This window comes from Artibeus jamaicensis, unplaced genomic scaffold, assembly GCF_021234435.1.
Source record: "Artibeus jamaicensis isolate MK-2021 breed Jamaican fruit bat unplaced genomic scaffold, CSHL_Jam_final contig_240, whole genome shotgun sequence".
NCBI classification, from domain to species: Eukaryota; Metazoa; Chordata; class Mammalia; order Chiroptera; family Phyllostomidae; genus Artibeus; species Artibeus jamaicensis.
In genome coordinates, this window is record NW_026521506.1 from 15,295,539 (window position 1) to 15,321,259 (window position 25,721).

General features: G+C 36.7%; 1 protein-coding gene across 8 annotated transcripts; it reads right to left on the bottom strand.

Annotated features, from left to right (window-relative positions):
- MOSPD1 (motile sperm domain containing 1) lies at window positions 1-25,479 on the bottom strand. 8 transcript variants are annotated; one of them, XM_053662362.1, is made up of 9 exons: window positions 25,377-25,473; window positions 24,624-24,749; window positions 23,660-23,732; window positions 14,955-15,097; window positions 13,442-13,695; window positions 13,256-13,331; window positions 11,125-11,342; window positions 6,196-6,357; window positions 1-4,569 (listed from the first exon to the last, which is right to left on the bottom strand). In XM_053662362.1, exons 5-9 carry the CDS (start codon window positions 13,593-13,595, stop codon window positions 4,538-4,540), a joined length of 642 nt encoding a protein of 213 aa, XP_053518337.1. In that variant the 5' UTR covers window positions 13,596-13,695; window positions 14,955-15,097; window positions 23,660-23,732; window positions 24,624-24,749; window positions 25,377-25,473; the 3' UTR covers window positions 1-4,537. The 8 variants fall into 8 exon arrangements, with proteins under 8 accessions (XP_053518337.1, XP_053518339.1, XP_053518341.1 ...); XM_053662364.1 differs by lacking the exon at window positions 14,955-15,097 and adding an exon at window positions 25,122-25,165; XM_053662366.1 differs by lacking the exon at window positions 24,624-24,749.
- Window positions 25,480-25,721: the final 242 nt, after the last annotated feature.

Genomic DNA, 25,721 nt, shown 5'->3' on the forward strand with positions numbered 1-25,721 from the left:
TTGAGTTTCCATTTTCTTTTATTTTTTAAAGTAATTGTTTTACAATGTGTTAACACATACATATGCACATGGGAGTGCACTTTCATGTGTGCACACACACACACACACACACACAGGACTTGAGATGAACAGAGAAACAAGGATAGCCTCCAAACAGGTGTTTTTTACAAAGTTCAAAATAGATTACATTAACATTTATGTACTTTCCAGTCATTACACGATGTACAGACATGATCCATTTAATGATTTATGCTCCCCAAATGGTTAAACCAATAAAGATTTTCTATGAAAAAGTATATGTAAAAAGCTTTTAGTTTAGAAGCAAAGTGCTGTTTCCAGCAAAAAGCAACCTCAGGGATACATTTTGTGTTTACATATACTTCTTGAGAATACCAGAGTAGCAGTGCATAATTTCATTCTTTAAAAAGATCTCAAAAATGAATTTCAAGACACTCTTGATGAATTGTGCTTGCTGATAAAAATCCTAAGTATGACAATAACAGTTAAAACTACATATATATGTAAAGAGATCAGAAGAGGCTCTAAAGAAATGTAAATAGTTGTGCTTCAGGGACTTTTTTCATAAAGTTGTTTTAATAATAAACATAAACTTAAAAAATGTCTCACTGCCTGATATAAAATAGACAAAGATACCAAGGATTTTCTATAGCTGGCTTAGGGTTTAAAGGTGAAAAATTATCTCCATATAAACCACCCAGCAACTGATAATTCCCAATCTGGGCTGGACATTTACAGTTAGGCAAAAGGCTGGGGAGAAAAGATTTTTTCTCCTATCAAAAGCATTATTCAGAGGTAAAGCCAGGGTGAACCAACTAACTAAACAAATGTCTACCTTCCTTTAGAGTCCTTAGACCAAATAGATCATATTACTTTTATGAGGTTTAAAATAACCACACATGCTTGGTGTTTAGACCACAATCTATTCTGTAATTCAGAAGATGAATTAAATATGCCCTGTCTTCTGTGAGTCCTAGGATAGCCATTATTCCTCAGTATTTTGTGTTTTAAAAAGCCTCCACACATTAACTGTGAAACTCATTTTAGAAACACCATGGCAACTGTTTATAATGATAAAGGCCACAGTATAATTTACATAGTAACAGTGATGTTCATAGCTGGGAAATAAATGCAATTATACTCTTAGGATGGTCAGTTTGCTATTTTAGGCCTTCAACTTTGAAGGACACATGAGCCTAACAATTAAAGTATATTTAATGTAAATTAGAAAAAAAGATGAAAAAATATTTTAATTGAAGTCTTTTGCACAATGGGTTTAAATATAAAGACTTTTTTATTGTTCAATTATAGTTGTCTCACTTTTATTCCCGCTGCTTTTCCCAGCCCTGTCTGCCCCCAACTCCCAGTCAATCCTCACCCTGTTGTCCTTGTCCATGGGTCCTTTATAGATGTTCGTTGACTTGCCCCTTCCCTTCTTTCCCCCATTATCCCCTCCCTTCTCCTTTCTGGTCATTGTCACTTCGTTCTTTATTTCCATTTCTCTGGTTCTATTTTCCTCACTTGTTTGTTTTGTTGATTAGGTTACACTTACAGGTGAGATCATATGATATTTGTCTTTCATTGCCTGGCTTACATCACTTAGCATAATGTTCTCCAGATCCATCTATGCTGTCTCAGAGAGGAGTTCCTTCTTTCTTTCTGCTGCATAGTATCCCATTTTGTGAATGTACCACAGCTTCTTGATCCACTCATTTACTGATGGGCACTCAGGCTGTTTCCAGCACTTAACTAATGTAAATAATGCTGCTAAGAACATTGGGGCACATACGTTCTTTTGAGTTGGTGTTTCAGGATTCTCAGAATATAACCCAGCAGGGGAATCAGAGTCAAAAGGCAGTCAGATTTTTAGTTTAGTTTTCTGAGGAAATTCCATACTGTTTCCCACAGTGGCTGCACCAGTTTTCATTCCTACCAATAGTGTACTAGGGTTCCCTTTTCTCTACATCCTCTCCAACACTTGTTGACTTGTTTATGGTCATTCTGAGCAGTGTGAAGTGGTATCTCATTGTGGTTTTAATTTGCATCTCTCTGATGGCTAGTGATATTGAGCATTCTTTCATGTCTTATGGACCCTCTGTATGTCCTCCTTGGAGAAGTGTTCAGTTTCTTTGCCCATTTGTCTTCCTTTTTTTCTTCAGTGTCCTGTAGTTTTCTGAGTACAGATCTTTTACCTCCTTGGTTAAGTTTATTACTAGGTATTTCACTTTACTTGTTGCTACAATAAATAGGATCTTTTCCTAATTTCTGTTTCTGATATTTCATTGTTGGTGTACAAAAATACCTTTAATTTCTGAATATTGACTTTGTATTCCACTGTTTCGCCAAATTTACTTGCTGGGTTGAGCAATTTTTTAGTGGATTCTATAGGGTTTTCTATGTACACTATCATGTCATCTGCAATCAATGACAGTTTCACTTCCTTCTTTCCAGTTTAGATACCTTTTATTTCTTTTTCTTGTCTGATCATTGTGGCTAGAACTTCCAATATCATGCTGAATAAATGTGATGACAGCAGACACCCTTGTCTTGTTCCTGATCCTAGGGGAATAGCCTTTAGTTTTTGCCTGTTGTGTATGATGTTAGCTGTAGGTTTCTCATATGCTCCCCCTACTCCCACTTTGCTAAGTGTTTTTATCATAAAAGGGTTCTGTACTTTCTCAAATGCTTTTTTGGCATCTATTGATAAGATCATGTGTTGTCTTTCATTTTGTTTATATGATGTATTCCATTTACTGATTTGAGAATATTGAACCATCCTTGCATCCCTGGGATGAATCCCACTTGATCATGGTGTATGATCTTTCTAATGTATTACTGGATATGGTTTGCCAATATTTTGTTGAGGATTTTAGCATCTGTGTTTATCAGCAATATTGGCCTGTAGTTTTCTTTCTTTGTTGTATCTTTATCTGGACTAGGGTGATGCTGGTTTCACATGAAGAGTTTGGGAATTTCCCCTCTTTTTAGATTTCTTGGAATAGTTTGAGAAGGATAGGAGTTAGCTCTTCCTTAAGTACTTTGTAAAATTCTTCTGTGAAACTGTCCTTTCCAAGGCTTTTGCGTATCAGGAGTTTTTTTATTACCCCTTCAATTTTCACTAGTTGTTATCAGTCTATTCAGGCTTCCTGCTTCTTCTTGACTCAGTTTTGAAGGATTATAGGTTTCTAGAAATTTGTTCATTTTCCTCAGATTTTCAAATTTATTGGCATATAGTTGTTCACAGTAATTTCTTACATTCCTTTGTATTTTTGTGGTATTAGTTATAACCTCTCCTCTTTCATTTCTGATTTTATTTGGTTCCTCTCTCTTTTTTTCTTGAGTCTGGTTAGAGACTTGTTGATTTGGTTTATCTTTTCAAAGAACCAGCTCCTGGATTTATCAATCCTTTGAATTGTTCTCTTAGTCTCTATGTAATTTAATTCTGCTCTGATCTTGGTTATTTCCTTCCTTCTGCTCACTCTGGGCTTTGTTTGTTATTGTTCCTCTAGTTCTTGTAGATGTAGGGTTAGGCCGCTTGAGATTTTTCCTTTTTTTTTTTAGGTAGGCCTCTATTGCTATAAACTTCCCTCTCAGGATTGCCTCCACTGTGTTCCATAGGTTCTAGGCTGTTGTGTGTTCACTTTCATTTGTTTCCAGAAACTTTCTGATTCTTCCTCGATCTCACTGTTAACCCATTTGTGGTTTAATAGCATGCTATTCAGTCTGCATGGATTTGATTGGTTGAGTTTTTTCCTTGAGGTTGGTTTCTAGTTTCAAGCCATTGTCATCTGAGAAAATGCTTAAAATGATTTCAATTTTTTTTGAATTTGTTGAAGGTTGTTTTGTGTCCTATCATGTGGTCTATCTTTTAAAATATTCCATATGTATTTGAAAATACACTTTTTGCTTCTTTGGGGTAGAAGCACAGAAGCTTCTTTGCTTCTTTATATATATCAGTTAAGTCCCTTTGATCTAGTTTATCGTTCAGTGCCACAATATCCTTGTTGATATTTTGTTTGGAAGATCTGTCCATTGTTCACAGTGGAGTGTTAAAATCCCCTATGATGAGTGTGTTGCTGTCTATATCTTTCTTGAAGCCCACCAAGATGTTCCTTATATGTTTGGGTGCCCCTATGTTGGGTGCATATATGTTTACAATGGTTATATACTCTTGATGGATTCTACCCTTCAGTATTATGAAGTGTCTTTCTCTGACTCTTTTTATGGCCTTTGTTTTGAAATTCATTTTGTCTGATATAAGTATTGCTACCCTGGCTTATAAAAAGAATTTCTTAAAAGAATGTCCTAGTCACTCAGAAGCATCCTGTTGTCTGTAACATAATGTCCTGGAGTCGTTTGCATAAAATTATAGAGTAATTTAAAATATATATTATACATTTATAATCACTGTAAATCATTCAATAGTTTGTACCATATTAATGGAGTGAAAGAGATAAAAGGCAGTCCACATTCATATTTTCAAGATAAATTTACTTCAGAAGTCAACTGAATTCCTTGCTCATGTTCTAAGTATAGCCATTGTGATAAGACCTGAAAGAAAAAAATGGAGAATTAAAAATACACATTTTATAAAATGTTTCATTCAATAAACAATTGTTTAGCCCTCAATGAGCAAACAAAATACAGTACATAAGCAGGTACTCTATCAATAACTTGAAGTCAATTCAAATTCAGTTGATATTATACAGATGAAATCCAATTGACAGCAAAGGGCAATTACTAGACAGACTTAATTAAATCATTAGTGCCTAAACATAGCTAATTTTTTAACCATCAAATATACCTCCCACCTTATCCAGTTTCATCAGCTATAATAGCAGACATGCCATTTTAAAGTGTCAGTAAAGCCAGTTGACTTCATCAACAAAAACACTGTGGGCCTATTTGCATCCCTGGGTCCTAGGGCCACAAATAGACAGAAGCATAGTATTCTTGATTGGCTTGTCTCTTTTGAAGAAACTCCAGACCTAAAATCATAAAAATTTAATAATATGCTTAGTCTTATATGAGTAGTTAAAAAAAGTGTGTGATGAAGCACAGAGAAGGAGAATAATCATGTAGGAATGGGGCAGTCAGAAAAGATACCCCAAAAGGTAAAGCTGTAATAAGACTGAAAGATATAGAACAATGAGATGGGTAGACATTCAGGTGAGGGGAGGGCAAAGGCAAGGGCATGAAGGTAAGACTGGGACTCTAGATGAGCTTTTTGTGGATCAACAAATGATCTAATGGCTCTAATCAAGGATTTATGTAAGGCAACAGCTAGACAACAGTAGCTCATAGAGGTCTCAAAAAGAGTACAGACAGCCTTAAATGTGAAACTATGGGATTATATTTTATTCTATGGACTGCGGGGAAGCACTGAAGGTTTTTGAGTAGGGAGTGGTGGTGGTGAAACCAAAACATAATGGAAAAAAGTCTGAGCAATATCATAGATAGTTTGAGGAGAAAAATAATGTAAGAGGACAGGAATAGGAAGAGACACAGACAGAAGGTAGAGAGACAATTTATTAATAGAAAACAATTTTGAAATTAGCATACCAAGGAATACTGAAAGAAAATACTGAAAAGAGATGGCATCTCAGAAGTTGTGAGAAACTATGAAGAGTCAATCATCACCAGAACCCCAATCCTTGACACATTAGGTAGGTACTGAATAGATATTCAGTTGTACTAATTATAAGGTTTCAAGTCAGGATGACTGAAAGAATGAGTGAACAGGAAAAAGGGGAACTGGTTTGAAGAGAAAGGTTCACAATATTAAACAAGGCTACATTGTTCATCTTTATCATGTGTACACTTTGTCTAAGTGTTTCCCTAGAATCAAGTTTTATAAGTAGAAATGGTGTATCATGGAATATATGCATTTCACACGTTTTATACCATTGTAAGTCATCAAAAAGAAAATAATTAAATAAATACAGTATTAGGTACTAGTTAAATAAATTGAAAAGAACTAAATGTGAGCCAAGAATTAAATCTTACAATGCACTTTACCTCAACATGCTTTTAAAGCAATCTTTTAATGTTTTTCTAAAAATAAAAACCACTACCACCACCATCACCTCACACACGTAAGACCATCACTAACTACCACCTGCAAGCCATAAAAATTGCCTGAACGTACACCCCCAAATGCATCTTTAAAACACTTACCTAAGATGTAAGCAGCCACTAATTTTTGATTCACACTTAAGTGGAGGTAAAGAGGCACCAGCGATTCCACATCCCCCAGTGTAGGAAGCATTAGAGCTGCAATGCACACCACTCCCAGGAAGACAGTTAGTAAACTAGGTCCTGAGGAGACAGTTCTATTTTCTGTGAAAAGACAAAAATCCCTGAGCTTGCGTCTAAAAACAACTTAGACAAAAGTTGTTTCACATATACTGTCCATGTCACCAGGATTCTGATTTTGTCTAAAGATAATTTCAAGGAATCCTTAGTATTTAGAGAAAGTCCAAAAAATTTATATAAATGCTTAAACTTTTTCAAAATAGAAGTAGCTTCTATGCAGCAGAGAGAAAGAAGGAGCTACTACCTTTTGCAACAACATGGATGGAACTGGAAAGCATTATGCTGAGTGAAATAGGCCAGGCATTGAAGGACAAATACCATATGGTCTCACCTTTGACAGGAAACTAAAGAATAAAACAAACAAGCAAACAGAATAAAAACAAAGACACTGAAATAGAGAACAAGTGGGCAGCGACCAGAGGGGAGAGGGAAGGGAACTTAAGGGGAAAAAGGGGGAGGGATTTTGAGGAACAAGTATGAAAGACACAGAGATGAGGACTGGGGCGGGAATGGGAGGGAGGGGGGAGACCGGGCGGGGGGGTGGTGGGATGGGAGAAATAGATAAAAAAAAATGTACTTGAAAAGTAACTAAATAAAATTTAATATTAAAAAAAAATAGAAGTAGCTTTTTTTCTGATTGTTGTAAAATCTGATAGAGAGATATAGAAATCATAAAGGTTCCTATGTAATCCCATCTTCTTGGAAATAACACTATTCACAGCTTGGCATAAATCTTTTCAGATTTTATTAATGACCATGTAAATATGTAAAATAAATTTTCATATAAATGAGATTATATTATAACTACTGTTCTAAACCTGTTTTTTTCTCTCACTTAGGAGTATATCTGAATCCTTAGGAATATATTTGAATCTCTTTCCATGTCAATATATAACCCCTATCATTCTGCCAAATCCTTGTAAATGCCTGCCTGGTATCCCATCTCACAAATATTCAAAATTTAATCAATCCCTAATTGATAGTCTTTTAGGTCATCTTCAATCTTTTATTATTATAAACAATAAGAGCCTAATTTCCTTAAGCCAGAGAGCACTGACTCAAACATTGCAATGACATACTTCATTAGTAACATAATTAAGATAAACCCAATAAGATTCAGCAACATCTTTTTAAAACATTGTTTAAATAACTTAGGCTATGGTATTTTATAAAGGTATGCTTTGCAGGTTTCTCTTAAATTACCATTAAATTTAAAAATATATACAAAATTATATTTGTGAATAGATAAAACCTGGAAAGTAACATGGGACATTTATATCAGCAGATATTTTTGTCCAAGGTGTTTTTTGGTTAAATTTTTATTTTATTGATTTTGAGAGAGAAGAGGAAGGGAGAAAGAGAGAGAGGAAAGGAGAGAGAGAGATTCCACTTATTTATGCATTCATTGGTTGATTCTTGTATGTGTCCTGACCATGAATGGAACCCACAACCTTTGTGTGTCAGGACAATGCTCTGCCCAACTGAGCTACCCAGCCAGGACCAGATATGTTAAGTGTATGGGATTATAGAGACTATATTCTTTAAGAGATTTATTGCTATATGTTTTTATACAATAAACTTGAGAAAAAATTCTCATTTTTACTGCCTCAATACATTTAAAAATCTGAATCTTTAATGAGTATAGCCTATGACCATTTTCCAGCTAGCTCAAAGAGACTCACATTTTTGTACCTGTAATATGTCTAATAAACACCTTTCAAGCTAAAGACATAAAAAATAATACCACTTCAAAGTCTCCCAAAAAATATAATCTCAATTTATTTCAACATTTTAGCTTAGAGAACCTTAATGAAAAACCTTAGCATGCATACTGGAAAACACACATAAGTAATTCCCTACAGTCCTGTGCAGAATTATGTTTTGGTCAACTACAGATGACACATATAACTGTAGTCCCATAAGATTATAATGGAGCTGAAAAACTCTATTGCCTAGTTATATTTTAGCCATCTTAGTGTCATAGTACAACACATTTCTCACATTTTTGTGGTGAATCTGGTGTAAACAAACTTACTGAGCTATCAGTCAAATAAAAGTATAGCACATATACTTGTGTACAGTATATAGTACATGATAATAACTATGTTAGTGGCTTCTGTATTTGCTATACTATATAGTTTTTATGATTATTTTACAGTATACTCTTCCTACTTATAGAGTTTGCTATAAAAAAGTATGCTGTGTTATGCAGGCAACAGCAGCCTCATAACATGTTTTGAAATGAGACCATAACAGGTCTCATGTTTTCCACATCACTTGATTGCATCATTTTCTCTTGTGCTTTATTTAATCTTGTGTTGTTTTGTGCAGTGACATACTGTACAGATTTGTAGCCTAGAAGCAATAGGCTGTACCACATGGCCTAGGTGTATAGTAGACTATATCACCTAGGTTTGTGTAATTGTACTCTATGATGTATGAACAACAAAATTATCTAATGACACATTTCTCAGAATGTATTCCAGTCATTAAGTGGCACATGACTGTTTTAAAATAATAAATAGAAGTTAAAAATATCATGTCAACACAGACTAAATTAGTCACAATTACACTTTATTAAAGAAGAAAACTTGACTCAATTCCAGATTAGAAACATTGGGTTAACAACCCTCAAACAGGACATGTTGGCCAAGACTGTATATGGGACTTTACTGTCGTTATTGCCCTTGTTCTAGAGTGTCCATAGCAGGGGAAACCTTGTAAGACAAAGAAAACAAACCTAAGAAACCCTATAAAATAAGAAGTCCAGACTTCCCAGTGTAGCCCATATACACATTTTCCATGTAACTACAGTCGGCCCTTCATATTCATGGGTTCCATATCTGCAGATTCAACAAACCATTGATTTACAGTTGGAGGATGTGGAGCCCATGGATACAAAGGGCTGAAAAATGGGCATTTTCAGATTTTAGTATTTGGGGCTGGAGAGGGAGGGGTCCTGGAGCCAATCACCCTTGGATACCAAGGGATGGATGATTGTACTCTGTGCAGAGAACATGATGGTGAACAAGACAAATAAGGGGACTGTTTTCATTGAGCTTCCTGACATGGATGGCTTAGAGAGATTTTTTCTAAAACAGAGATCACTAAGTGTCATTTCAATATCACCTATCTTCATTCATCTACCTACTCCAATTTTACAATTAGAAGAGTATTTTAATATACTTCAGATACCAAAGTTTCATTATAAAACTAAGAATAAAATGCTCAATTAATACATACTGTAATTAGCCTTTCAGGATAATTTTTCAACTAAATTCTAATACACTTAAAGAAAAAAGAAAAATTCCTGGCTGATGTAGTTCAGTGGATTGAGCACAGGCCTGTGAGCTGAAGGGTTGCTGGTTTGATTCCCAGTCAGGGCACATGCCTGAATTGCAGACCAGGTCCCCAGTTGGGGACACCTGAGAGACAACCACACAGTGATGTTTCTCTTCCTTTTTTTCTCTTTCCCTTCCCTTCTAAATAAATAAAATCTTATACACACACACACACACACACACACACACATAAGAAAAATACAACTAAACTTTTAACTATATATAATTATATATATATATAATCTTTTATATATATATAAAAGAAAAATACAACTAAACTTTTAACTCTTATTATTCTTGACTATTAAACTGGTCTGTTAAAATTAAAAAATGAGCTCCAATGAACTTAACATAAAAAAAAACCCAAATATTCATTACATGGCCTTTCTTGTTCTAGAGAAGGCATTTTAAAAGGGATTATCTTGAGTTTCATAAATATTGATAAGTCACTTACTATTGATCTAAGGTCAAAGTGACATTTGACAGAGGGTCTCTTTCAGCTTCAAAAGATGAAAAGCTGGTCCTGTCAGTCAATAATAGTTACTAAGAAGAAAACAATCTACTAGCTACTACCTGGTCCCTAGTTTTGGTATCACCAGAAAATCTGGGCTCTTTCTACATGGACTGAGAAGCCTTGACTATAGTAAATCAAAGAGGCATCACTCCCTGTGTTATTGAAATAAGCATGCTAAGATGAACAAACTGATATATAATAACAAGTAGACTTCATGTGGCAATGTCAAGGACAGTTACTATCACATTAATATATCACTATCAAAAGAAGTTTCCATGTTCTCTTATGGAAAATTTATCTTCCTTCTTTTATAATAGGGTTGAAGGGAGATAATGAGAAGTTAAGAGGGAGGGGGAAAAATATCCAAAGAGTTGAAGATGAGGATAGTGTCCATTTTAAAAGAATATATCATAACATTTCTGAATATCTAAGCAGGAAGGAAATGAGGAATGGAGAAGTATTCAATTAATAGCCCACAGGGGATATTATAATCTACTTAGTTTAATTAACTTCAACTTTAATGAGTTTTTTTTTTCAAAATAATTGTGAGCAGTTCACCAAGCTTGGCCTATTGCCAAACACAATCTCTCTTTCCTTCTTTGAACTAATTAAATGAGAAAGGATATAGGAAAGTCACAGAAAGAAAAGTATATAATCGCCAAATTGTGCTAGCATTATAAAGAACATTGTCAGGTTTTATAGGTTTAAATGTTATGGCAACATTTGCCTTCTCCTTACATCATCCTCTAGTCCTCTCTGAAAGTCCAGCTCTAGGTCTCAGGCTCGATTTTAGGTACCTGATCTCTAGGTTCTGTTTTGAAGTAGTTGATTAGGTTTAAAGTGACAGATTATTTTTCTAGTAATTATCTTAGCTCCCCGATTAAAGTTAGAAATGTGTAAGACCTCAAAAGGGCTTTAAAAACAAGCCAAAATTACCTGGTTGAAATGACTGCTCAAAAAATAAACTTTCACCCAATGGTTCCTTTATCCTTTTTTCCTCTTCTTCCTTTTGTTGCTCTTTTGCAGAAGGGAGAAGAGTAGCCACAACCTCTTTCCTTCCTAAAGCCTTCCTCTGGCTTTGCTCAGAAACTTGGAGACGAAATTTGTCTATTACACCATAGTGACAGGATCGAACATCTCTATGACGAATCACACTGAAAACATTCAAAAATGACAAATGCTGTTTAGGTTTCTGTGGGGCTGTCAAACAGAATTCAGCAAGAGATTTTATACAGTAAAAAAATATGAACTGACTATAGCCAAATACTCAAATATAGAAATTTGCTAATGAAGATAAAAATTACAGTAAGACCCAAAAAGAAATGGGTAATTCTGAAATATTTGATAAAAGTTCACACTCCAAAACATACAATAAAATTCTCAAGTAAAAGAATGACAAGTAAAGAAAATTCCTTTGGCAATGACATTTTTTCTAGATATCTGTGTGCAGGAACAGTTACTAAATAAAATGTATGAAACTGTTTCTTCCCCCACAAAAGTCTTATATATCTCTATTGCCTCTTATTTTTCAAGTAACAAACCTCACCATAGACTTAAAACTGAAATCCATGAATGAAGGTGAAAATAAGCATTTGCATAAGTAATCAATTCTGAGCAATCCAATTGAAAGCTAACAATACAGATCTGTATCTCTCTGAAGAGAAAAGAGTATAAAGTGCTTTCATTTTTATGCCTTATCTGCAATTCCATATATCCTACTTAATTTTTAATAGAGAACACAGAACAATTAGGTCTAAGGTAACACATTTATTTGACTAGAGACTACACTTCTTTAGAATAGTCCTTGCTTATTTTGTGTTGAATGAAAATCAAAAGAAATGTGCAAAAATATGGGAAGGACTGGGGGGTTGCACTGGCATGTGGGGGAAAGGGCAGAAAAGTGTACTTGAACAATAAAAATAATTTTTCAAAAAAGAAAGAAATGTGCAAAAACACATCCTTAAAAGAGACATAATTTTAAGTCTATTAGGCTTAAGTCTTTAAGGCTTTAAGTCTATTCAAAAGAAAATAAGAACAATTTAACAACAGCCAGAGGAAAGGGGGGAAGGGACAGAGGGGAGAAGGGTTTTCAGGAACTACTTACTACAAAGGATGCATGGGCAAAACCAAGGGGGAGGGTGGAAGCAAGGGAGGGAAGTGGGTTTGGATAGGGTGGGGGAGGGGTGGGGAGATAATACAGACAACTGTAATTGAACAACAATGAAATAATTAAAAAAAGAAAACACTTCTGCTCTCATTCTCACAGAAAATTTAAACAAATATAGTTTACTTGGTGGTTTAAATTAAGGGCAGGTCAATGGATCCACCTGGTCCCCATCAGTTCTAAAGTGAAAATTAAATTTAAACAGCTTGAAAAAACAATCATTTATCTGACACTCTAAGAAAAAATTGTCTGGAAGAGCTCAGATAATCTTTTACTTGCTTCCTGTTTGTATAGATTAATTTCCAAGCTTATTAAGCTGAATCATTTCAGATGAACATATATTACCTTCATTCTGAGAGTACAGTATTAGTTTCCCAAATGTCACTATAATAGCAATATTTTTCAAAGGAAGATAGTTTTTTATTATAGCTAATTTTTTAGTCATCATGTCCATGATGACTAAAAGCACAACAATGAGGAAATGTTCATGGAAACAGTAGTAACACACACATTGGTTGCAATATAATGAAGTGTTATTTAGTTGACCTGTTTAGAATCTCTTAGATACTTCTCAACAAGATTTTTTCTTTTTAATTACATATATTGGAGTGACAGTGAAAATTATATAGGCTTCAAGTGTATAACTATGATACATCATCTGTATATTGTATTGTGTGCCCACCACCCAAAGTCAAATCTTCTGTATATATTTGATCCCCTTTATGCTTTACTACCTGCACCCCTCAAGAATTTTGATAGACTAAAACTTTCAGCAAAAATAAAAGTATAATAAGTGCCTATGTGAGAACAGCTTCAAGAAAAAAAACATTTTTCAAGTTAAACATTTAAACACAAATATTAACACACTAAAACATGTTTTACCAGGTAGTGATTGGGACTTACATATCCACACAACACTGAGGCTTTACTGCACCTGCAGCATCAACGACAACATACTTATTTGGAGTAGTACACAAAACTGAAAGAAAAATTCACAATGACCATTAATGTTTTTTAAAAATTACTTTCTACAAGTAAAAATTTAGTAGGGACTAGTTAAAATCCATCAAATATACTTAAAAGACTCACCTTTGAACTTTAAGGCAAACTCATAGGGATTATATAGAGTCAACACTTGCTTATGTGTTGACTGGTCATCTGCATAAAATATTAGCTCCGTGGGAAACACAAAAACAGGAAGATTTCCTTCCACTAGCTCTAGCTGTCTTTTTTGTTGATGCATTGGCACTGAATCCCCCTTGCTGCAGCTTCTGTTTTAGAGTCTTAAATCTATTTTAGACTTTTCTTAAAGTTAGTTAAAAATTCCAAAGCATTTTGGCAATCTAGAAAGAGAAAAAGAAAACTGAATGATACCTGTTTACATTTCTTGTCCCACCACAAAAAGAATGCATTAAAATAGGCCCCCAAATAATTTAAACATGTCTTTTGACTTTTCCTCCTGGCTTATTTATAAAGCTTTTACCAAACTATGCCAAGAAATGTATATATGTTCCTTTCACATTCAAGATTTCAACCTATGATAAATAACACTAATACCTGAATGAAGGAATAAAGGCTTTCTACCTCAAATTCATCACCCCCTTTCAAAAAGATGAGATCAAAGAGATACCACTCTTTTTAAACACCTTTTAAAAAGTCTGGTTTTTTTAAAATAAGGTTTTAAAAAGAGATTTTATTTAGAGAGGGGAAGGGAGGGAGAAAGAGTGGGAGAAAAACATCAATGTGTGGTTGTCTGTCATGCACCCCTTGTTGGGGACCTGGCCTACAACCCAGGCATGTACCCTGATTGGGAATTGAACCAGCGACCCTTTGGTTCACAGGCTGACGCTTAATCCACTGAACCATACCAGCCAGGACTAAACCTCAGTTTTTAAAAAAGCAGAATAAATTAAGTACTGTCACCACCAATTGTATGTGAGCCAATCAGAATTTTTAAAAATTAAAAAATATAAAACTAAGTTTCCATGATTTATACAAAAAAATGAGAATCATTTTCACACTCATTTCAACAATACTTTATTTAATGCCTTCAGACAGCATGGATGGGAGATTTCTTTTACTCTCTTTTCTATTCAAACCCAAGATAAGCAAAAATGTCTGAAAGGGAAGCCAAATATCCAAACTTGCTAAGCAATCCATGGAGTTTTCTATGAAAATTCAAAGTCAGTAAGTAGGCCTTGGCATGCAAGTGGCAATGTGCCTCCCTTCCTACGTCAAGTGCACAGACTTTGTGAGAGCTATTTTCTTCCAACTTCAAAGATCTTTCTGGATTCCTTCTGGGATTCTTGAATATGTTCCAGACAGCTGTAACTGGCAGAAGTCTGACTGTCTGATAAGTGCAATATTTCTGTATTTCTTTCCTAATTAATTTTAGGCAACAACTTTTATTTAGCTAACAACCTAAGTGTGACTTTTAATAAAATCAAGTAATATGCTAAAGTTAAACATACATTCACAGAAAATGTCTGATTTTCACCCTGTAGATTACACCTTTAAAATAGACCATAAAACATTTAATACTTTGCATTCAAGTTTCCATACAAAGATAAATGTAACAAATAATTAAAATTTTTGGTTTTACCAGCTATCGGGGTGTATGAGCTCTGAATCTTATTAACGCCTTTCCAACTTCTATCAAATAGGATACTATATAGTCATGTATGCAAATGTTTATCCTTTTCTTTCAGCTGAAAGCCTATTACAGGCCTGGCATTATGTCAGGAGCTGCACAAAAACACAAAGATAAATAATGCACAGGCCTTGTTCTCAAGAAACTCAAGTCTCATTGATAAAACAAAATAAATATTGAAGCTACCTCTATTATAATGCATACTGGTGTATATGAAATACTGGAGAATTAGAAGAGTACATGAATAATTCTACCTGGAAGAGAAGCTAGGAGATGGAATTTGAGATAGTCCCTAAGGAAAAGAAGGATACATGCCCTGACTGGTGTAGCTCAGTGGGTTGGGCGTCATCCTGAGAACCAAAAGATCACCAGTTCCATTCCAGTCAGGGCGCATACCTGGCTTGAGGCCCGGTCCCCTGTTGGGGGGATGTGAGAGGAAAGGGGAGAGAGGGAGAGAGGGAGAGAGGGAGAGAGGGAGAGAGGGAGAGAGGGAGAGAGGGAGAGAGGGAGAGAGGGAGAAGGAGAAAGAAAAAAGAAAAGAAAAGAAGGATACAGACTTCTGTCTTGGAGAGGTTTGGTAGGAAGCACATTTAGACCTAGGAGACAACAATATAAGCAAAGGCACAGAAACATGAAAGTAAGGTAAAATGTTGAAAAGGTTGTAATCCACAGGATCTCCCAGATCATCATGGTAATTTATATCCATATATTTCATAGCATGCATGTAGCTCATAAAAGTGTTGCTTTTTTCCCACTGAATTACTCTAGGGCAGGCAATGTTCTAAATATTTGTTATTATTATTAAATTAGGAAGAGACCATACTAAGAAAAAAAATATCAGCAAGCTTCCTAGTCCAGTATTCTTTCCACTATATCAAAGTACCTGTCCATTTCAATAAAATACAACTAAGATTATTCTGAAAAGCATCTTATTAAATAATTCTATTTTTGAGCTTTTATTTGTCCTGAAATTTCTTTCTTTTTCTAAAACCTATATGCATTTGTGTTTGAATAATTTGCTCTCAGATGTTTGGCATCTTATTTTTTCAATAGAAAATAATAAGCTATATAATTACTTCCTTAGTAAGCTTGGCTATTAGGAATAGAACATCCAAACTTGGCGTCACTACATAAAATTCAACATCTCATTCTCAAAATGATAGAATGAGAATTTAGCTTATGATAAAAGGTGGAATTTCTGATTTGTAGAAGATAGTTTAGTCAATAAATGTTGATAAAGCTGGTTCTCCCTCTAGAGAAAAAAGTTAAATTTATCCCTCATGCCTTATAAAACTCCAAAATTTTATTAAGGTAAATTACAAATGGTTCAAAGCTTTAAATCAAGAAATAAAACCATAAAACATGAGAAACCATGGGGAATATTTTCTTTTTTATAATCTTAGGTTTTCTAATAACCAGAAACCAAAAAATACTAGTAAATTCAACTACATAAAAACTTTTAAAATTCCATATGGCAAAATACTTTCTAAGCAAAGCCAAAAGAACATTTTCAATTCATATCATAGGCAATTTCTAGTTTTATTACTATATATCAAGGTCCTACAAAACATTATAAAATGATACCTCAATATGAAAATGAGCAAACACTATAATATTTTATATAAGGATATACAGATTGCTCTTAACCTTATAAAAGGTTGTATAACTTCACTCACAAGAGAAATACAAACTAAATTTATACTGAAATATGTTTTTATCTGTCAGATTAGCAAAAATCAAAAAGTTTGATAGCACATGGTTGGAGCAATCAGGCATGTTCTTAACATTGCTAGTATGGATATAAACTGGCATATCCACTATACCAGCAAAAATTAAATGCACATACCCTCAACTCTAGAGATTCTACTTCCAGAAATTTATCTGATATAAATATTCCCGATGTGAAAGTATGTGAAAAATTTTTTTGTTTTTGCTTTTTTTTCCCCAGCACTGAGGATTAAAGTGTATGTGAGGCACATAGAATGAAGCTTGGCACTCAATAAGAGCTAGTGTGTCAATAGCAAAAGACTAGAAAAAGCCCATAGGTCCACTAATAGTGACTTATTAAATAAGATATAGCCATTTGTTGGGATAACATATCTGTCAAGAAGAAAGAAGTTATTTGTACAGTGTGCATTTGGACTTATTTTCAAGAGTAGCACTGAGTGAGAAAATCAAGGTGTTATGCTGAGTGTATAGTATGTTGCCATTTGTATGGAAAAAAGGAGAAAAGAAAATGTAGATCTATTTTCTTGGATATGGTAAAATACCTGTGGAAGGGTAGCCAGAGTCACGCCTGGAAGTACATTGAGTGGCCAGGGACAGGGCTTGGAGAGCTTTCTCCCAATACCCTCCAGTATCTTTTGAATTCTGAATGCTATGAGTAACTATTCAAAAGTGTTTTTTAAAGATTTTATTTATTTTTTAGACAGGGGAAGGGAGGGAGATAGAGAAAGAGAGAAACACCAATATGAAGTTGCCTCTCACATGCCCCCCACTGGGGACCTGGCCACCAACCCAGGCATGTGCCCTGACTGGGAGTCAAACCAGCAACCCTTTGGTTCGCAGGCCGGCACTCAATCCACTGAGCTGTATTCAGCCAGGACTCAAAATTTTGTTTTTTTAAGTTTGGAAAGTTTGAATTAAACAACAACTCTGCTAGGGCCTAATTTGCAAAAGGTGCCAGGTTTATAAGGGACACATGGACAAAGCCAAAGGGGGTGGATTCGAGGGTGAGAGGCAGGGATGGGATGGAGGGGCATGGTGGCTGGAAAATGGAGACAACTATACTTGAACAACAAAAAATTATAAAAATAAAATAAAATGAAATGAAAATGTGGCAAATTTGAAGCAACGTAGAAATGATGTGTGAAAAAAATCTGTTAATTGCATTTCCAATTTACGATCCTTTCATAAATTTGAAAACCTTAAAGCAGTGTGTAAAATAGAATGATTCCAATCATTTAAAATAATTTTACATGCAACAAACTCATTGCAATGAGAAAATAAAGTTTTATTTGACTTGCAAACTTAGGAAAATGTAAAATTTTTTAAAATTTTTTATTTATTTATCTTTAGAAGGGAAGGGAAAGAGAGAGGGAGAGAAATATCAATGTATGGTTGCCTCTCATGGGTCCCCTGCTAAGAACTGGCCCCTGCTAGGAACTGGCCTGCAACCCAGGCATGTGCCCTGACTGGGAATTGAACCACGATCTTTTGGTTCGCAGGCCCGCGCTCAATCCACTGAGCTTATACCAGCCAGGGCAGAAAATGTAAAATTTTTTTGTTATAAAGGAGTATAAGATGTTTTATAAATCTAACCAGGAAGTTAAAATTAAGGAGAAGTTAGTCATCACAGGTCAGAGTAGAAATTTTATAAGCTTTATATATTGGCTTAGTATAAATTTTATTCTATTTTTAAGCTTTACTCTACTTTTGAAGCTTTCTCTTTACCAGCTGAATATGGACACATTCTCCCATGCATCTTAGACTGTCTATCTCCTGGTCACCGTAAGGCTTGAATCATTTTTGGACAGTTTATTATTTCTTTTCACATCCCTGTTTCCATTCCTCACTTATCTTGGCTAAGATATAAGTTGCCTCCTAAACTCCAACCATTGTAAATTAGGGAGGAATTAGCACCAGGTCATCAGGGCAATATTAGAGACTCTGCCAAAAAAAACTTGATGAAGCTAAAACCTGCCTTTAAGTGATGGTTTTCTGAAGACTAACACTTTCTCCTTGTTCCAGTCCATATCGCAAAATGATAAGGTGCAAAAATTCTGAGCAGAGATTACATACTAAGCCAGTAAAACCTTAATTTGTTTATAAGGTTGCTTTAATAAAAGCATACACAAAGTCAAGAATTTTAGCTCCTGACCCTTCTCATTTTACTGCTGAGGAAAGCAGGTGCTCAGTAAGGGACTTACCAGGGTATTAGTGGCAACACTCCTGTATCCAGACTCACCCTTCCCTACAGTAACCATCTGCTTTGTGTCTCAGTTTAAAAGTCCTGCTCCCTGATGCTGACATCCATGCATGTACCCATCTCTAGAATATTTCCCTGCTTTTCCAGAGTGTTCCCAAAGATGATCCAAAAATTCAAGCCTTGATACCTGTTTTTCCTTTTCAGTTTTACAAGAAAAAGATCAAGAGAAAATTCCACTTACTAGGTTGTGTACAATTCCTTTTCTTTATTATTAAAGAATAGCTATAGCCCTGGCTAGTGTAGCTCAGTGGATTGAGTATGGGCCTGCAAACCAGAGGATCGCAGTTGGATTCCCAGTCAGGGCACATGCCTGGGTTGCAGGCCAGTTCCCAGCAGGGGATACATGAGAGGCAACCATACATTGATATTTCTCTCCCTCTCTCCTTCCCTTCCCCTCCAAAGATAAATAAAATCTTAAAAAAAAAGAATAGCTATGACTATCAGTAACCATTAGGCATTAATAACCAAGGGTTATTTTATTTGTTCTCTCTAGACACCAAAATTTTCTTCATTCTTCAAAGGCAAGTTCAAATTCCCTCTCCTTGCAGATTTCTTCTACTACCCTGATTTACATGGATCTCACTAATTTTATTATTTTGAATGTACTTATTATATGGGTTGGTTATTTTGACATTTGTTTTTGGGGGACTAATTTTGACTCCCCAGACTTCAGGCATAGTGCCATGTTGTTTTTCTGTGGATTTTTTTTTCTATCCTTCATATACCCAAGCTTAGTGTTAGGCTATTAGCAGACAGTGAGCTTCAGTTAACCTACAGGAGTCTACTAATAATTGACTCCTTTATCAAGGAACACTGTCCCTCCCTGCAGCTGAACATACTTAGTCCAAAGATAGACAAAGGATCCCAACTACAGGAGCAGTAAATCTGTAGGAGCTACTTGCCATAGGTTGTGGTAAGAGGTGAAAAAACAATCATCACTCCCAGCCACCCCTCTACCCACTCCTTCCCTTTCTTCCTTCCATTTCCCTCAGGTCATCTCCTCTGGTTTTTCAGTGCCCAACTGGGCCAGTAGTGTTTAGAAATCTGAGGCTCCAACAGACTACCATACCCTCAACCTTTCAATGAAATAGTGGAGCTAGGAGCTGGTGCTACACAAAACTATCTTGCCCTTTTTCTTCCACACTAAAGGCAATCCTGAATGAAATTTGAAAGAAAATCCTTATGTATGTACACCACCTTGTGACCAGTTTGCATTACTTTCCCACACACACGCACAAAAAAAGCTTAAACGCCTTGAAATCCTCACTTTCTACCATCAGTCCAGAGAGACCAGCACTCCAAAAGTGTGATTATTTTATATTTCCCTCACTTTGGACTGACCAGAGGAAGGAAAAGATGAGACTCTGAGGTAAGCAAGGGAGTTTCAATATATTTACCACCATGGTTTCAAAACTTGGAGACTATTAAAGACCACAGAAACCACTTTAAAAGCATATTGTCATTTGCCCCTCCTTTTTTGAGAAGAGGAGGCTGTAAGAAAATCAAATGAAGTAAGTGAAACTTAGGTATTCTTGTATTGATGTGGCTCAAAGTTTAAAACTGTTAGGAATGATTTGAAGTACAGACTTCTCCATACGTTACTGGCCCATCATCTTGGCTTCAGAGCACCAGCTGCTTACTACCTGTCCCTGGCTCTTCTGTTTACTCTGATTAGGATGTTCCTAGCTCCACCTCCAGGTCTTCTCCCTTTTATCTGAGCACAAGGATTATCTTAGTTCTCCATACTTGGTGCAGTCCTTGCCAATGGCCAACTAAACACAAAATAGTTAAGAGCAGTAAGTTCTTTTGCTTTACTCTCAATGGTATTAAAACTTCTCTTTCCTTCCCATTTCATAAACTCAGTTCTCTTTCTCTTTGAATGTCCAGTATTGTCTGTTGGGATTTTTAATGGCCAGTATGTTCCTAAAGTCAACTCTTTCACAAGTAATGTTATAATATTCACTTTATTATTATTTTAAGTGGTTCAATGCTCAATATTAGGCAATTTTTGTGTTTATACATTTCCTAGGTTTTTGTGGGTACAATTTGATATCTTACTCATGTATTGACTGCTATAAATGATATATAGTGATAGGCTACTAAATATTCAAGATGTAAATTTGAGTGCTGCATGCTTTAAGCATTTAAAAAATAAGGATGCCCTCCAGTAATATATTTTTAAAAAGTATTTCCTTTACCCTGGCTGCTGTTGCTCAGTGAATTGGGTGCAGCCCTATGAACCAAAAGGTCAATAGTTTGATTCCCAGTCAGGGTACATGCCTGGGTTACAGGCTAGGTCCCGACTTGGGGACATGAGAGAGGCAACTGATTGACATATATCAAGGTTTCTCTCCCTTTCTCCCTCCCTTCCTGTCTAAAAATGAACAAATAAAATGTTTGAATGAAAACATTTCCTTTAAGCTAGTTATTTCCAACATTTGTTTTACAATATCCCAATGTCTTCACTTATTTCAAGATGTATGTGCAATTCTTAAAGCAAAAGCCATATTAATTCATTATATGAAATATATCTGTTGCACACTAGACATTTTACAATCATAAATTCATTTAACAAACATTTACTGAGCACTTATATACCAGGCACTGTGCTAAGGAATGTGGAGAAAAGATGGAAACATTGTCTTGCCCTTCAAAACTCCATCCAACATGAAAACAGATACACATAATAGTTAGGATATAATGTGGCAAGTGTTAAAATGCTGGTAGATATAAAATGCTCAAAAAGAAAGTGATGGCCTGCCTTAAATACGAGTTTGTAGTAGGTGTGGGGGGGTGAATTATAGGAAGGATATGTGTAGGGACATGAAAGGGACACTTAAATGAGCTTTGGCATTGTATATGGTTAAAAAATAGAATGTATGGTGAAGTGGCAAGAGATAAGGTGGGAAAGGTAAGCCGGAGGCAGATGGAGATAAATCTTTTAAGCCAAGTTCAGGGGTTTAAGACTTTATTCTGAATGCCAGTGTTTCTCGATATGTGGTGCTGGACCAGGAACAGCAGTTGCACCTGGGAACTTGTTAGAAATAAATGCAAGTTCTTGGGTCCTACCCTAGACCTACTGAATCAGAAATTGTGGATTTGGGGCTTTCCAGTTGATTCTAATGCATCCCACACTTTGATAACCATTGCTGCAGGCAATGGAGAACCTCCAAAGGATTTTAAGCGGGGAACTAACTGGATAAAATCTGAAGTAAGAAACTGGTTACCACTGACTAGTCAAGCACAGCACTCGTAGTCATAGTAAGAAGAAAAGAAAAGAAAAAAAAAACTACTGAATGAGTGTGGCATACAGAAATGATGAGGCCTAGTCTAAGAAAGTAGGAGTAGAGAGGAAACAGATTTTAGAGATGTTTTCCAGGTGGCCCAAGTTCTATCATGAGACTAGGACAGATGTATACAAAGGTGTGATTGTAACAGTTTTTATATAAAAGCACACTGTACTATTGTTGAATGTACTAACCACTAGATGTTTTAAGAAAGAAATGGTCCACACAGACCACAGAATAAGGGAAGGTCAACAGCAATTTCTATGTGATCCCATTGTGTCAAGAGTAAAGAGTGCCCAGGCTTGTCCATGAGTCTGGTCTGCTTGGCTGATCTACTTCTCACTATAACTTAGTAAACTGGCATTCATTAATACAGAAATCTTTCATGAGTATGGTGTCAATCAATCCTTGAGACTGGTAAATAATTTCTGGATGTGCTGGCAAAATTAAATTTCAAACCCTATGGCCTGGCTGGTGTAGCTCAGTGGATTGAGCATGGGCCTGTGAAGCAAAGGGTCACCAGTTCGATTCCCAGTAATGGCACATGCCTGGGTGCAGGCCAGGTCCCCAGTAGGGGACACATGAGAGGCAACCACACATTGATGTTTTTTAAAAAATCAAATAAACAAACAAACAAATAAATTTCAAACCCTAAAAAGCTTAAAAAAAAGACATTGGTTCTGGTGATCTAACCAAGGTACTACCGAGGTGAAGCCCTGCTAGAGACACCTTCTTTTTATTCCAACTTCACCACTGACCACATAGCCCACTTATTTCAGGAAAAACTTGGACTTTTTCTGAAAGAATCAGACTTTGTACTATGCTGTGAAGGTCATGAAAGTCAGGTGAGGCTGTTATTTCTAGTTTTGGAGGCAGGATTTTGCTGAGGCAATCTTCTATTTCCTGATGGAGAGGAGAATGAAAAAGAGAGGTACAGATCAACCTATTGGGCTAATTTATCTCATGAGATTTTTTTCAGAGTGTGATTTCTATTTCTGTCAGGTCTCTGAACACTTCTTGTTACTTACTGCATGTTTTTTTAATTGATACCAATATTTTGACTTGTTTGACCATCTTATTTTGGCCAAGAATAGTTCCCAACCAAAAACCACACTATTTTATGGAATTGGAGAACTGTAAAAGACCCGAGAGTTTAGAACAAAAACTTTCGTATTACAGATAAGGAAAATGGAGGGCCTCCAAGAGTAAATCAGTTAATCTGTTTATTGTAGAGCTCCAGTCTCCAGAATGTTACAAGGTTACAAAACAAGATTAAGAGCAGCACAGATAATCTGCTCCTTTGAGTTTTAGACAAGATTTTAAATTTCTCTATTTTCCATCTTAAACTTTTTAAAACAGAAAAAGAATAGCAAATTACTTACTTTATTGGGATGGACAAGCTTTTCTTGTAGTTTCTTGTTTTAGGTTTTCAGGAATTGGAGTTAAATGTAAATGCTCCATAAGAAAAAAAATTAAAATATTTGGGGAGAAAAGGTGCATGAATCATTTAAGGGGAGAAACACGCATTATTTTATAACCTATTTGTTCTATCTTCCATCTTTGTCAATAAAGGGGTAACTACTGCGAATATCATGCATTATATTTTTGGTGCATTATATTTAATTATGTATTACATGTAAAGGAATTCTATCATAACTACCCTTCACAGATTTGAAAAGCTACATATTTTCAAATGTCCTGGTATTTGAGTAAACCTCTTATCCTGAGAGTTTTAGAAATGCTTCAAAAACTAGTTTAAACTTACGTCCTGTTCGGGTTTATAAACACGAACAACCTGAAAGGCACATTTTACCCTGTTTCCAAACTTCCCACTGCTTTATACTAAATACACCATAATCTGAAAGTTGGTGTCCACTCTCTATACAATATCCTACATATAGCACCTTATAGTCAGAGAGATTTTCCAGAGCCTATAGGAAATGTCAATAAGATTTTCACCATCGAGAATATATTAAACCCCATTTGTTCCCTGCCTGAAAAAGTAGACCTTTTTCTTGTCTGGAATTCACATTAAGAATGTAATGCATTCATAAAGAACAAGACTGCTTTTTAGGCAAGATCCAAAGGACCCAATTTTTCAGGTTTGCATCGATCTTATTTCCTTTCAAAGGTCAAATATCTGGGACTGTTTTCATCTAATATTTGCCCTCTTGTTCACCAACATGAAAGGTCTCTTTGAGTCTACTGGTGCAGAAATGTTGCTGTAGTCCGGAGAGGACCGATGTCAGTTACTTTACCCAGAAGGGGAAACCGCAGAACATTGATTAAGGGAAGGAGGGCAGGGGCGGGAGTATCACACAGTGGGTCCTAGGACTTCAGCTCTACCTGATTGGGTCGGGCCCAGCCTTTCCAGTCCCCATCCCTACACCGGCCGGCTCCACGTGAAACCGATCATGTGAGCCTGTTTACAGCCGAGCAGCTGGTGCAACCATCAGGATCCGTCCGGAGGTCCTGGAAGGGGGCAGCATACAGGCCACATACCTCCTACACCCCCCACCATTATTCCAAGAAGGCGGTAGCTGTCCCTCCCTGCCTCTCCACCCCACTCTTCATCTCCCTCCAGCCACCCCGATACTCCACGTTCCAGCCCCGCCGATTTCCAGTTGCTCAATAAGGGGGACCAGCAGGGCTGTAGGAAGGAGGAAATGCGAGGACAGTGTCACCCCGAACAGAGAGTCAACCTCCGTCCCGCAGTCCTCTTGAAAACATCCGCCGAAGAGTTGTCCCCGGAGTCGCATCCCCGGGGTAACCGAACTCTGTCAGGCAGACACAGTGAGGATCCACAGCCTGCTGCCTCCGCCCAGGAACGAGAGACACACTTACTGGCTCGCCAGACCCTGGGCTGGGATCCGCGTATGGCAGAGCAACTGACAGAAATGGAACAGAAAGGACCCCTTCTGATTCCTTCTCTCCACTTCCCACCCGCATCCCGGCGCCTCGGAGCCCTGCTGTCAGTCACCGAGACAAGCTCGGGGTGTGGGGACTGCTCGTTCTGTCCACAGGGTCTCTCAGCACTGTAACTTCCCTATTTTTCCGAAGTCGGAGGAAGTGGGAGACAGGACGGTAGGGGACTCTCACCTCGGCAACACTGGCTCCTCGGAAAGCAGCTGCGACTGCTCCTCCGGTTCTTTGTCAGCGTCTCTAGGCTGCACTGCCTGCTGGGATACCGGAGGACTCAAATACCACCTCTCTCCGCCCTCGTGGATGAGAGCTGCTATTGGGGGTGGGTGGGAAAAGGGAGAAGAGGCGGAGCAAGGGGCGGGCCTGGAGCCGAGGGCGGGGCCTCTATACTGCCACCTGGCCCCCAGGGTTTCTTCCTTCTCCGCACTCCAAACTTCTTCCCTCCTGTCTCTGCCCCTCCCTCCCCTCCCCTCCCCTCCCTCCCCTCCCCTCCCCTCCCCTCCCTCCCCTCCCTCCCCTCCC

Bases quoted from the DNA above. Each gene is read 5' to 3' on its own strand.
- MOSPD1 (XM_037135546.2), bottom strand. From the start codon at position 13,595: ATGCATCAACAAAAAAGACAGCTAGAGCTAGTGGAAGGAAATCTTCCT. The intron at 11,343-13,255 runs GTAAGTCCCAAT...GAATGTTTTCAG, and splicing joins CCTCAGTGTTGTGTGGATAT to TGTGATTCGTCATAGAGATG. The intron at 4,570-6,195 runs GTAAGTGTTTTA...TTTTTCTTTCAG, and splicing joins AGTGGCTGCTTACATCTTAG to GTCTTATCACAATGGCTATA.